At 48.5% G+C, this 12,884-nt stretch overlaps 1 protein-coding gene across 1 annotated transcript; it reads right to left on the bottom strand.

Moving 5' to 3' along the window:
• Positions 1 to 4,221: 4,221 nt before the first annotated feature.
• On the bottom strand, positions 4,222 to 12,695 carry LOC144128682 (putative caffeoyl-CoA O-methyltransferase 1). Its single transcript, XM_077662283.1, has 7 exons — positions 12,443 to 12,695; positions 9,598 to 9,702; positions 7,976 to 8,087; positions 7,457 to 7,575; positions 6,730 to 6,784; positions 5,363 to 5,496; positions 4,222 to 4,500 (listed from the first exon to the last, which is right to left on the bottom strand). Exons 2-7 carry the CDS (start codon positions 9,694 to 9,696, stop codon positions 4,348 to 4,350), a joined length of 672 nt encoding a protein of 223 aa, XP_077518409.1. The 5' UTR covers positions 9,697 to 9,702; positions 12,443 to 12,695; the 3' UTR covers positions 4,222 to 4,347.
• Positions 12,696 to 12,884: the final 189 nt, after the last annotated feature.

Below are 12,884 nucleotides of genomic sequence, written 5' to 3'. Positions count from 1 at the left end.
GCCGGCGAAACCGAGTGGGGGGGGGGGGGGGGGGGGGGGGGGGAGTGAATCCACGTCCAGGGACGAAGATGAAGAAGGTACGCCCAGGGAAACGGAGCATTCTACTCTATACCTTGGCCAATCCCCCCCACGTGGGTATGTGCCATATTACTTGAGGGGAAGAAGAAGAAGAAGAAACGGAGCGGCGAAAGACTGAGTTTGCAATCCGACTGAGCGAGTTCCGCTCGGCCAGCTGTAGCTATCACGTCACTCCAGGTTTAACCAGAGCAAAACCACAGCCATTTTCCCCGTCTCTCTCTGCTCACAGATCACTGCACCTGCTGCACTCCGCATAATAGTTTGGGGCCTGCTTGGTCATTCGAGGTATGTGCAACCGCCGTACCGATTCCAACTCTGCCGTCTGACCCTGTCTGCGTCCTCGGAGAGCGAATCCTCCAACCTTCAAAAGTGCCACCCGCCCTGCCAACCTTCATCCTCTAGAAAAATTGTCTTTGAAGCCTCAGCTTAGAGAAAGCAAAGTGATCATCAAGGGTAAATCCAACTGCTTTTGCAGAATCGTCACATCAGATGTCTGATCGTCCCGTAGTTTTACTTTCTCTCTGTCATAAATTGCTAAGCAAATAACTGCTCTAGAGACAAAAGGAAATGGCGCAGCGCAGTCCCATGAAACCGGACAGTGTACATCAATGCGGCAAAGCATGGCAGCGTTGCTCAGTTCCATGACAGATCCCTAGATAGATACCTGAGAAAAACAACGTCTTTAAGAAGGGCATTCTACGAAGCACCGAAAGAAAAGTCGCCTGAAGGGCAGTGATATTGTGCTCGAGATTATTGGAACTCAACTTTCTAGAGGTTGAAGTGGAACACTATACAGTGTTCCCGTCAGAGGAGGCAGCCGTACAATGCTGATATAGGCCTCAGCTGGAACACCGCAGCTTTTTACCGTGACGCAGCACGGATGATACAGGCAAATATTTTAGCAAAAAATCGATTATCATACTGCTGCAAGACAGACAGCATGTTAACGCCAGAAAAGCAATAAATCATGTCCACTGGACCCATCAGTTGGGCAAAAGGAATATTGCGAGGCACGCGCAAGTAACGGGTAATATGCTGCTATTGACAGCAATGTTTGAAGAACTAATATGGTAGCAGCTAAAGGAAGAAAGAGCCGTGTAGTCCACATGGCACCGCGATTGCTATCCCCCACTTAGTGAAGACACGAATAGCTATAACTGTGGTCTCCACCAAGCTTGATAACTAGAGGTTTATTTGCGGAGGAATGGTGACTTCGGGCATCGGTTAAAATTATAAAAAGCCTAGAGTTGTTGCAGTGCTCGCATTCTTATGCATTTCAGTTCCTGTCACTGCGGGGGCGAAGGCGGTCGTCGGCTGAGTGATGCGGCACCGAACGGCCATAGCATGGCGGACTTCCTCCTCGTCGACATCCGGATGCAGATGCTGATGTCACCGTTTTCCGTGACAGTTATGTCGTCGCTGTCAAACTCTCGGGCGGTCAGAGCAGATCCCTTGGTGCTGGTCAAAGGCGCTATATCCCAACTGGCGCCTGGAACATCGTCGACAAAACGAAGTGATTCCACGAGACGCGCGAGGTTGTTCTCTTTTCTGCTAGAAACAGAGCGCGCCGGCTTCGTTGTCTCACCGTTGCTATCTGCGCAGAGGTCCCTCGTCACCTCAGCGCCTCTAACTCCTGCGCTGACAACGCCGGGCGCAGATGTTGCGTCGTTTGCGTTTATCTGCGCTTCGACTTGGTCGTGAGGACCTCCCGAATACTTGCAGCTAGAGGAATCGACTCTCGCGAGGTCGTTATTCCCGCTTTCTTCTTTATCGTTAGCAGCCGTCAAAACTACGCTGCTGGCGACAGGAATCTCTTCTCGATGCTTACTATCTGGTTGATCCACGTCGTGTGACAGTTCGCGTGAAATCTCGAAGAATGCAGGTTCGTTGTTCTTTTCGGTACGGGCAGGCGCCACGCGCGAGGCTGCAGTGGAAAGCGGCGTCTCGTCGCCGCTGTAAGCTGCAGCCTGCGCAACCACAGAGCGTGGCTGGGAGGCAAGCGCTTTCCGCGAGGATACTGGCTCTGGCAAAAAGGCTTCAGCGGCAGAGTCAATCACAGCGATAACGCCTGGTGTATCTAGAGGATAGAAGTGTTCATTTCTCTTGAACATATGGTCCTTGTGAAGCGGAGATTCCAAAGGCAGATTATCATAGTCCTCAGTGAGCCACTGAAGGTTCTCGTAAGGATTTTTATCAGTCGCATTGTTGCGTGAAGAACTGTCGGAACGTGGAGTACACAGCTTTCCAGCAAGGACCGTGCTTGACTTGTCTATATCAGACGCGTGCTGAGAAGACGGAAAGGTGCACTCCTGTGTTGGGTCAGACGCTTCTTCATGGCCAGCTATTTCGAACATTCCATCAGCCATCGACAGGCAGTAGCCATCTTCCTGGGAAGGATTCCAGGATGCAATTTTCTCCTTGAGGTCCTGCTCCTCAAACTGCGATGCCCCCTCCGATATCGACTCGTTGCTGAAAACGTCTGCCGTTGCCCCGAATGGCCACTGCTCGCTAGCGCTCCAGTGTTCATGAGCTGCAGGCGTTTCTTCGACGGCCTCCGTGAGCGGTACCTGCATCCTACGCAGCACTGCGATCTTTTCGGACAAAGTGCCAAGAGACGACCGAGCATCCGTATCTGCTCTCGACGCAGAGCTCCTAGAGCCGGAACATCTGCTCTCTCCCGGAGGAATCGACACCAGCGCCTCGTCGTGAAGCGCGATGCCAGTCCTTGGGTTGCTTGCTCGCTGAACAATGCTGCCGCAGACGCTCTTGTCATCGTTGTCAGAACACTCCGAGCTCCTTTTCGCTATTGCGTCCAGGAAGAACAACTGTTCGTAGGAGTAAGGGCGCCCGAATGTCTTCCATTTGTCGCTGTTTGCGTCGATGTCCTCGATATCGCTGAAGGAAGAACATTCCCCGCTACTTTTGGCCACTATTTGTGGTTTCTTGCGAACGAACGCGTTGGTATGAGATGCGTTTCGTGTTCTTGAAAAGGCGCTTTCTTCGGAAGCTAGCGGCGAGTTACCTTCATCAGCATGTTCCCGGTTGAACGGGAGCCACGTGGAACTGCGACTGGCGGCTGGCGACTGGCGACTGGCGGAGGTTGCACCCGGAAGCTTTGCGTTGCGGTTGTCTTCAGTCTCCGTTGCTTCGGACATGATCTCCGTGTTGAAGAGTGGTGAACTTTGGCTTGCAATCGGCAAGCCAGCAACAGCGGTCGACGAGGTCTTCTTGCGCGTAGTGTGTAAGACGTTGAGCAAGCGGAGGCGGCTGGTGGTCCTCACGAACCATGAGGCACCACTGTCGGCAATGCACCCTTCTTGCGGCTGATTGACGTCTGTGCTTGGTGACCTGGACATAACCAGTCTTGCAGCCGGCGACCGGCCAGAGAAACGTCTTCGTCGCCTTCTTCTTCTTACTCCTGGGGAACGTGCTTACGATGTCTTCTTCGTTGCCGAGTATTTGGCAGTGGGAAAACTAGCGAGAAGTATATTGTTACTATCTATGAAGACTTCCTTAGTGCCGCACATGTTGCTTACTGCAACAGTGCTGAACTTCACGCGATAAGAAGCCTAAAATACTTCGAATTCAATATTTTTTTATCTCCAGTGTAGAACGATCGCAGCTTCTTGTGAAAATTTCCGGAATTCATCTTCGGATTTGGTGACTGTGACGAATCAAGAGAGCTTTGATGTTTTTGTCTCAAATGCGAGTGATTCTTATTACGGAAGGGCGCGTTTTGTGAAAAAATCGCGTTTTTATTCGTTCATTTTTGTTCTTGAATATACGCTGTTAATAGGCTATTCTTTCTTGTCGTATAGGGAAGCATGACGAACGACGGCACCGGATTTTCAGTAACGTCAGGATGATCTTTAGGCCATGTAATCCAGGAAATATGACAGACGTTTGAAATAATCGTTAAACTAATTTGTAAAGAGTATTTTAAGGCCACTAACAGTGCTGGGTTCGCCAAGCACCGGCACACTGAAAATTCTTTTCATTAATTACTAGCTGGGAGTGACTATACCGAGAGGTGAAAGGTTAAGCGTATAACATTTTCGTAGTTACGGTCACTACAAATGCGCAGTCAGTGGTTCATTAAATTCAGCAATCTGACAAATCAACACAACATTCGTTGCACCAACCTAGCTTGCAGTCTGCACATGCCTTTATTCTAGAGGTCATTTCTGCTGCACAGAGACATAGGTGCCTGGTTATCGGAAAGACATTGGCTTCTGTACAGCTGCCTGGTTTCCTGCAGAGGCGCTTCATCTACTTAACGAGCGCCAGGGTCAGCCCATCCCCCACGGCCAGCATGCACGTGCACACACGTTCGTCCTTTGAGAGTTTGTCGTTGATCCTCCGCAGTGCATCGATTTTCGGATCAACCTTGGACTCGTCGTACACGCTTCCTTGCCAAAGGACCTGCAAGAACAGAATTTACAAAACGCACGTTCATGTTGTATTGTGATAATTTCTAGCACAACACGTTTGCGACTATTTCGCGATTGCAGTTGTCTGTGGCGTCGTCTGCTGCATCTTCCTTCATGACACGCCCGACAGAACCAAAATACCCAAGTCGCCGCCGTGCGAGGGCTGTTGTACCTAAGGAATTCTCTTTTAAGGTTGTTCAATAATATACATAGCAGCGATGCGCACCATACTCGTGTCTAGTGGACTTCCTGTATGTGACTACGTTTCTGCATGTTTTTACGCCCAACGCAGTGACGGTGGGCCCTGTTACTGGGTGCAACATGTATAGTATTAGCTGAGAGCGTAAAGGCCCCGCCCATGTCGCAGAAAAGCCGGTGCCGACGTCGCCATCGGCGTGACGGAAAAATTAGGACTAGTCGGTTACAAGAGGCTCCCATAGATGGCGCCGGCCACACCGGCTGTGCATTGGAAACCCCTGACCCTCGGTCCCCCTCGGATTGCGAGTGAGACACGCTACGGTATGACACGCTACGCCACGTAGACACCTTCGTATGCGGCTTGGTTAAAGTGGGTCTTTATATGCATGTCGATATGCTCTTTCACATAATTATTGCGACTGTGAAAGAAGACACATGTCCGTGTCTGCGTGGGCAAGAGGAACCACTGTCGCGTCATACCCTTAAAGGCAGAGCTTAAGTGCTCCCCCCCTCCCCCAACCCCTAATTTTTTTTCTCATTGAGAAGCATTGCCTGTGTTTTTATAGAAATACACTGATTTTCGGAGCATAGAGAACCATTGTGTGTCCACTCCATTAGCTGCTGAGTGATAAGCCAGGCAAGCGGCGTTGACTTACATTGTCAAATGCGATGATTCCGCCTTTCCTCACTAGCTTCAGGCAGCGTTCGTAGAAGTTGTCGTACTCTTCTTTTGCTGCGTCGATGAATGCAAAGTCAAAGCTTCCCGACTGTCCCTCGGAGATCAGAGTGTCTGAAGGTGGCGAAAGAAGAAAGAAATACAGAATAAGCTTTCGTGCTGGTTAAGAGCTATAGCTGCCTGATTTCTATATTCTACAAAGTGTTAACAGAAAACGCAAAAGTCAAAGATAATCATTAAATGACAGCCGCTTTAAATCATTTAAAGAGAAGTGCCTCCAAAATCTTTTTTTGGCTTGTAACCCGCGAGACGCCCTGCTGAATTATCAATCATGCAGATAGTAAATTGTATTATCAGTAAAATTGGCTTTTTTTTTTCCTCGTCCTCGCAAATAAATGCATTCACTGGCTGCGAAATTTACGCACAAATTATTTTTCTTGTTTGTATATTTTCTTGTAGGTATTGCTATAATTGCTATGTATTGCTAAAATCGAATTTCTTTATTACATTTTCTTGCGGAGAGAAGCAATGCACTGACCGCGTCCGCAGTTGAGTTCTGACTGCGCACCCTTCAGTTACAAGTCCGAGTGACAATGAAATTGAACTTTTTCATCGATCCCATTGTAGAGACATTTAGAATACATTGACGCTATCGGTAAGGGGCATATATGGAAATAGCAGGGCGCCAGAGCACATGCGCAGGACAATAACACCCTCTCTCCGGTTATTGCCCTGCGCCTATAGCGTCACCCTATTCTGAAGGTCTTTAGTGCGCGGACTTCTTAACGCTATCAACGAACGCTTTTACTCGCGCTAAAACGTCCATAGAGAGAGAGTGTGTGTGCGTGTGTGTTGAGGAAACGCAAGTGCGAGTGGCAGTATGAGCAGAAAAGCAAGCTTTTTGTAATGCAGATAATTTCTTTTTCTATCCCATTTCTAGACTCACATGAGGTGAGAGGGAAAATATTCATCCCACCACGCGAGCGTAGACGCTTCGACGCCCTGAAGTGCCAGGCAGACAAGCACAAAACTTTATCGCACTCAGTGAGCGCAGAAAAAGGCAACTCTTCCAACAATTAAGGAGCCTGCACGTGCTGTTGCAGGCAATAACTTTAGAAGGCCGTGCTCGAACACGTCGCGAAGAAGAGGCTTTTTTTCTGCCCTTTTGCGTACGGCTGGTGCATCACAAGCAGCGTCTAAAGTAACACGTAGGAGGTTACGCGCAAATAAAATATCTCGGCTGTCTCCAGCGTTTCTGGAAGCGTCAGTTAGGAAACTGGTTTCATGCATCCCTCGTCCGCAGCACGCTTTGCAGCGGCTGCTAAACGTAAATGTCGATCTGCTCACCCAGGGACTGCACGGCGTCGCCAATCCGCAAGTCGATTTTGTGATCGACGCCAGCCTGCGTTGAGCATGCGCGCGCGCATGTTCGCCGGTGAGCATCGTTAGGAGTTGGTTTGTGCGATAGAAAGGAAAAAAAAAGATGAATGAATGAATGAATGAATGAATGAATGAATGAATGAATGAATGAATGAATGAATGGGACAGAGCTTTGCATGTATGGCGGCCGTTCAAGCTCCAGCGAAACAGTGCTGCCCATGACAAGGTCTAAACTCATGACAGAAGGATAATTTTTTTAACGCAATATCATTACAATCCTCATGGGGCCAAAATGCATCGTTGGTCGCAAAATTCGCCCATTGGCTGAAGGGAAGTGGCTTCACCACCGGATAATTCCCGTTGGCTTGAGGTAAGTGACGTCACCAGACAGGAAGTGACGTCACTTGTGGCGAAGGCATCAACAGTTTATTTATTTATTCAGATACCCTAAATGCCATATGGGAGAGGGTATTACATTGGGGGGGGGAGGGGGGGTTACACAAAACACAATAATGACAATTTCTGAGAAAAAATGCAGCAGCAGCAAAAACACCATTTCAAACACATATACCGCAGTTAACTGTCCCTGGGATTTTTATTTCGCGGATCCCTTTGTCATTGCGCTCCCATAATAAATGCTTAAAAAAGTCAATCATCCTTGTTAAAATCGTACGTCTACAAACTTGGAGCGTACCTCTTTAAAGAATGGTTTCCCGATGTCGGCGTACTGTTGGTTGTTGTCGAGGCCGACCACGACGCCGTCTGGCGGCAGTGCTAGAGCCGCAGACAACGCGCTGAGACCCGTGAACACCCCTGCAGGAGATCAGCATCGCCTGAAACATGGCTCTCGATACGACGCCGCAATGCTGAGTCTACAACTTCGGCGAACTATTCGGTTCCCCCCTTACGCTTATAAGAATTAGAGCACACAGTCTGTAGACTGTCTATAGAACCTTTAAAGGCATTTTTTTATGCTCCCCCTGCATCTTGTAAAGATACCCTGAGGTGACTGCACAAGGCAATGTGGGGTAGAAAACGTACTGTGCACGCGAAGGCGAATATTCTCACGAAAATATATTTACGAAAAAATTTCTCAGTGGTTAATTGACGAAAAACAAGTTTACCTTCTAAGCACAAAGGGCAGATTTGCACTTAATAAGAAAGTAACTTAAAACCAAACCCAATAGTGGGACTACCCCGAAGACGTTCTTACCTATCTCCAGGTATCTTTTCGCACCCGTTGCTCGCAGCAGAAGCTCGAACAGATTCAGAGAGGACGGGTCAGACAGCATGAACCCGCGGTTGCCCAGGAGCTCCCAGGTCCTCTATTGTGTCGCGTGAAGTTGTGAAAAGGTTTTCCAATCAGTAAAAAAATAAAAATAAATAATACACATTTTATTCCATAGCCGTAAGTACTCCACAAAAGAGAAATAGCCGCAGGTAGAAGAACTCCAGGCGGTCTAAATTAATCCGGAGTACTCCATTACGTCGTCCCTCATAGCCTTATATATCGCTTCGGGACATTAAACCCATGCACCTTACCTTACCGCACCTTGCCGCACCGCACCGCACCGCACCATACCGTACCGTACCGTACCGTACCGTACAGAAAGAAATGCCAAGACCGTCTTGAGCAATTAGCCATTGCAGCAAGAGCACGTTGCGTGCTCGTCGTCATCATCGTCACCTTTCAGGTATGAACGCAGAAAATTTTCCTCGTCCATATCGACAATGCACTGCAGGCGTTAGATCTTACCAGCGTGCGCTCGTGTTCCGAAGAGGCTGGCTGATGATGGCTCTGTATACATACTTGGCTGGCCTTTCCCCTCGGGAGGCGGGGTTTAATCAGGTGGGTACCAGAGGTGGCGGAAATGATAAGCGGAATCGATAGAGACAGTTATCAGCTAAGAAATTTAGCACCAGTGTGTCCACCATTAAAGAAGCCAAGCCGTATTATGCGTAAGAGATGGAAGTCGTTCTTGGTGCGTTTTTACCTGATCAGAATAACATCAACCGCTCGCGGGGAAGGTGGATGCTAAATTTCTGATCGGAGCATTGGACTAGTCATCCTAGTTGTACAGCTTATGATCGGTGATTTATATGCACCGCCCGCGCTATTTCACATAATTAATTATGTGTTATCCGTCTGTATGCGTGTACTAACTATTGATATAGAGAGGCTTGAACTTGCGTCGGTGGTTAACTGTATACTTATACATTTGACAACCTAAATTTACTTTTACGAAATTTTAATTGTGTTTGCAGTAATGAAGACCTCTCTATGTTTCATCGACGTAACTTTACTATAGCGCTTCTTTTCAGCTGATTTCTTTCTGAACTCAACATTGTTAACCTTAGTTGGCAGAAAGGCATGCTGCAGTATAAGTACAACTCGCCCCATTTTCATCATCCAGTGCTCGGCCTTACCGGATGAACCTTTCTGCTAAAACATTCTGCGTGCGCACGACTACTGGGTAAGTTCTATATTCGTTAGCGATCATAGTATGGTGGCTCCTTAGGCAGGGATGTCCAACCGGCACATACTTCGGCATCATCGGGAGCTGTGGAACGTGAACAGTTCCGTATACCATTACATGAAGTGTTTAATCTGGCTGTCTAACAATATTTAACAGTTGCCTCATGTTTAAAACTGATGTCCGAGAATCCTGGCCTTGCAGGGTGCAAGATGTGCAAAAGGAACCGCAGCGCAATACTTCTTGACTGTTTTTTTTTCCTCGTGCGAAGTTTCTAGACAAGTGTCGAAATTCTTGCACGCGCCGGAGCTCATGGCACCCGGCGATTCGTCTATACTACGGCTCGTGAAAACGTGATCACCGATTGCAGTTTCTCCAGAACGGGGTGGATGGTCGTATGTCGAAGGATGTAGTCTCCGGCGCCGCCCGCGTACTGGGAGGTCTTCGCGAAAGCGTCCATGGTGATCTGAAAGAAGCGGAACCGTTGTACTGCGAAGGTGCAGGCAGTCTCTCTCTGAGTGCTGCCCTTGCTCTGAGCTTCCTTAATGACGTCCCTGAGTGCTGTGAATGTATAGAAGCAAATTTTTATTTATTTATTTATTTATGCAGACCACGGTTAGGCCCAGGCAGGAAGGTCTCATTCATAAAAATAAAAATCACAGTGACAAAAATACAGCAACGCAGCAACAATAATGCAGTAGCGCAATATATAGCAGAAAAACAACAGATTATATACCAACATGAAACATGGCTGAGGAACGTAGGTTAGATTTTTGGGATATATAAGGTTGGGTTAATGAATTCTAGTCCGTTATGGTGCGTGGAAAAAGAGGAAAACTTGTACAAATGGGTCCGGGCAAAATACGGTGCTACTAAATGTTTCTGATAGTGGCGTGCTCGCTTAGGACGGCATATATGTGGTTCCGTTAGCTGACAGCGAATGAACTATGCTCATACAGTTCAAGGTGAAAAGCTGGAGTGGGCACTTAAGCTCCTCCTTAAAGGTATGAGGTGATAGAGTAATGAAGGAATTCCCATATATTTAGAAGGTCATTCATTCTCTGCTATACGTTCATAGATTCCTGACAGCCCTCATGCCACTCCTGGCGCAGTGGTGCAGCGGTTCGGCGATGAGCCACTGCCTTGCAATGGCAGGTGCTCTCAGCTGTGGGCTTTGTGCGGCCCAGGCTGCTCTTTCCAAGAGACCAATGATTAATTTAACTGCCCCCTGGTGCGCGGTGGGCAGTTTGCTCACTGTCCGGTGGGCAGGTTGTGATGACGCCGCAAGGTCACGCGGCTTAGGTGGGCCACCTGCCTCCTACGTTGCTCTCTGGGGACCACCCGCCAGAGCCACGTCCGTGATTTTTTTCGCTCACAACTACGACGCCGACAACGCTGACACCGGATTTTCTGGTGAACGGGGCCGTTAACGCCTTCGCGTTAAACTTATTTTTTGTTTTCGCATACTGCCACCTTAGAGCTTTGCACTGCCAGCTTTAGTTCGCAAGAAAAGTACGCCTTGACGTGCGAAACTGCGAAAGACACATCGCGGATTCGCAACCTCCCGCTTATCTTTCTATAAGCGGCTAAAGATCAGCAAAGTCTAAAGTGGGCTGACCTGAAGCGACAGCTAGTGAAATTTGCTCTCAGATATACAGCTATGCATGCCGCGTTATCGACTATGATGTCCTAGTTCTAGTCAATATCAAGCGGAAGAAATGGGCTTGGGCAGGGCATGTAATGCGAAAGCAAGATAACGGACAGTCCTTAAGGGTAACGGAATGGATTTCAAGAGAAGGCAAGCGTAGCAGGGGGCGGCAGAAAGTTACGTGTGCGGATGACATTTAAGAAGTTTGCGGGGATACGATGGAAGCAGCTGGGACAGGATAGGGTAAATTGGAAAGATGTGGTAGAGGCCTTTGCCCTGGAGTGGGTGTAGTCAGGCTGCTGCTGCTGCTGCTGCTGCTGCTGCTGCTGCTGCTGCTGCTGCTGCTGATGATGATGATGATGATGATGATGATGCCGCGTTATAACAATATCTTTCCTAACATGTCCTCAAGGGCAGATTTTTTCGAGGCGCGTCAAGTATTTGAACGTGCATGGTGAACAGGACAAGTAAAAAGGAGATTCTAAAGGAATATCATAGAGGAAGGTAAACGGAAACAAAACATGAAGACAAAAACTCGCGTTATCTGCATGGTGATGCGTGTGAAAATGCTTCTTAGTACTCAAGAGGGACCCCGTCTACGACTAGAAAAGCTTTCAGAATAAACGTTGGAGACAACCCAGTCGAATCCATGAAAATAACGGTGGAATATGAAGTGTCATTACCGAGTCCTCGCACTGTTCGACATTAACATGCTCCAAATTACGTATGTTGAAAAGTGGGTGACGGCCCTGAAATGGCTACAGTTATTGACGGTGCAAACAGCAGCCATGCAGATGCAGCTCCTCTAGACAGACATACGAATGGCGTTCGCCCTTTTATTCTCCCCAGCTGGCATTAAAATGGCTGCATTTTCTAACTGCTATGCTTTCGTATAGTCCATCTGCGGCGGTGGCTCACTTGCTGAAGCGTTAGGCTGCTGAGCCTTCGTGGCACCGAAACCTTTGGGACGTAAGACTCCAAATCTGTAAGGTTAGCGCTCCATCCTCTCCAACTACACCCCCTCCCCCCATCCTAGGACCGTACGGTGACAGGCTATAGAGTGCCTTAGGCTAAAAAGAGGGCATTTCTCACTATCACACAAACAACTACCCTCCTCGGGTGCCATAGACTGGAGTAGAATCATTAACTAACACATTTCCTTACCTTCATACTTTAAACAAGAGTAGTCCTAATCAAAATGCCAAGGTTACCTTCCTTAGTGCACAGCAAGCCCCGCGCTCTATAATACCTCTAGGGAATACCGGGACATACCAGACCAAACCTTAACGGCGCCGTACATGACACACGAGCAGTGGGAGGCGGCTCTGACCAGCGCCAACCTGGACCAGCAAGCCTGGATCCTCCAGCTGGTCCGCAAGCCAGCTGCCGTCAGCGCAGCCCTGAACTACGGGCACTGACCACCCAGCTACCGCAAATCCTTCTCTGGGCTAAACAAAAGTTTTCTGTCTCGCTCTCCAACTAACTTCAATTATTCAATTCAATCCCTATAGCTTCATTCACACTGACAAAGGGGGTATCTAGCATCGAAGCAACTCACCTGTTGAAAGTGGAACGTATCGCTTCGTAGCAAGTCCTTTGCGCCGTAGGAAACCGCCAGCTAAAAGAGGAACAGCCCGTGCGATGAGTTGGGGGGAGTGTACCGTTCCGCCAAATTTCCCGAGCTATGTGTGCGTACAGCGAACGGTTGGGGACAATAGTTGACAGGAAATGGATTGGGTGTGATGTCCCGAACGGAGCCTGAAGGATTAACGCGCTGCGCCCTGTTACCAGGTGTTTTCAGATCCGGGCAGGCTTCACTTTATACGCGGTGTTCCTTTACGTTTTCATGGCACGGCAGGATGTGCAGATGGCTTTGCTGGACGCCTCACCGGATGTATGAGCGCAACGTCAACTGTGACTCACGATTGATTTTTTTCAGGAATACCAGCGCAAAGCTCTTACTCCGAAAGTGCAACGAGCCTTCCAGAAAAAAAAAAGAA

The sequence above is a fragment of the Amblyomma americanum genome, chromosome 4, assembly GCF_052857255.1.
Source record: "Amblyomma americanum isolate KBUSLIRL-KWMA chromosome 4, ASM5285725v1, whole genome shotgun sequence".
NCBI classification, from domain to species: Eukaryota; Metazoa; Arthropoda; class Arachnida; order Ixodida; family Ixodidae; genus Amblyomma; species Amblyomma americanum.
The sequence above is the reverse complement of the archived record's forward strand: the minus strand, read 5'-3'. Positions and strand labels throughout refer to the sequence as shown.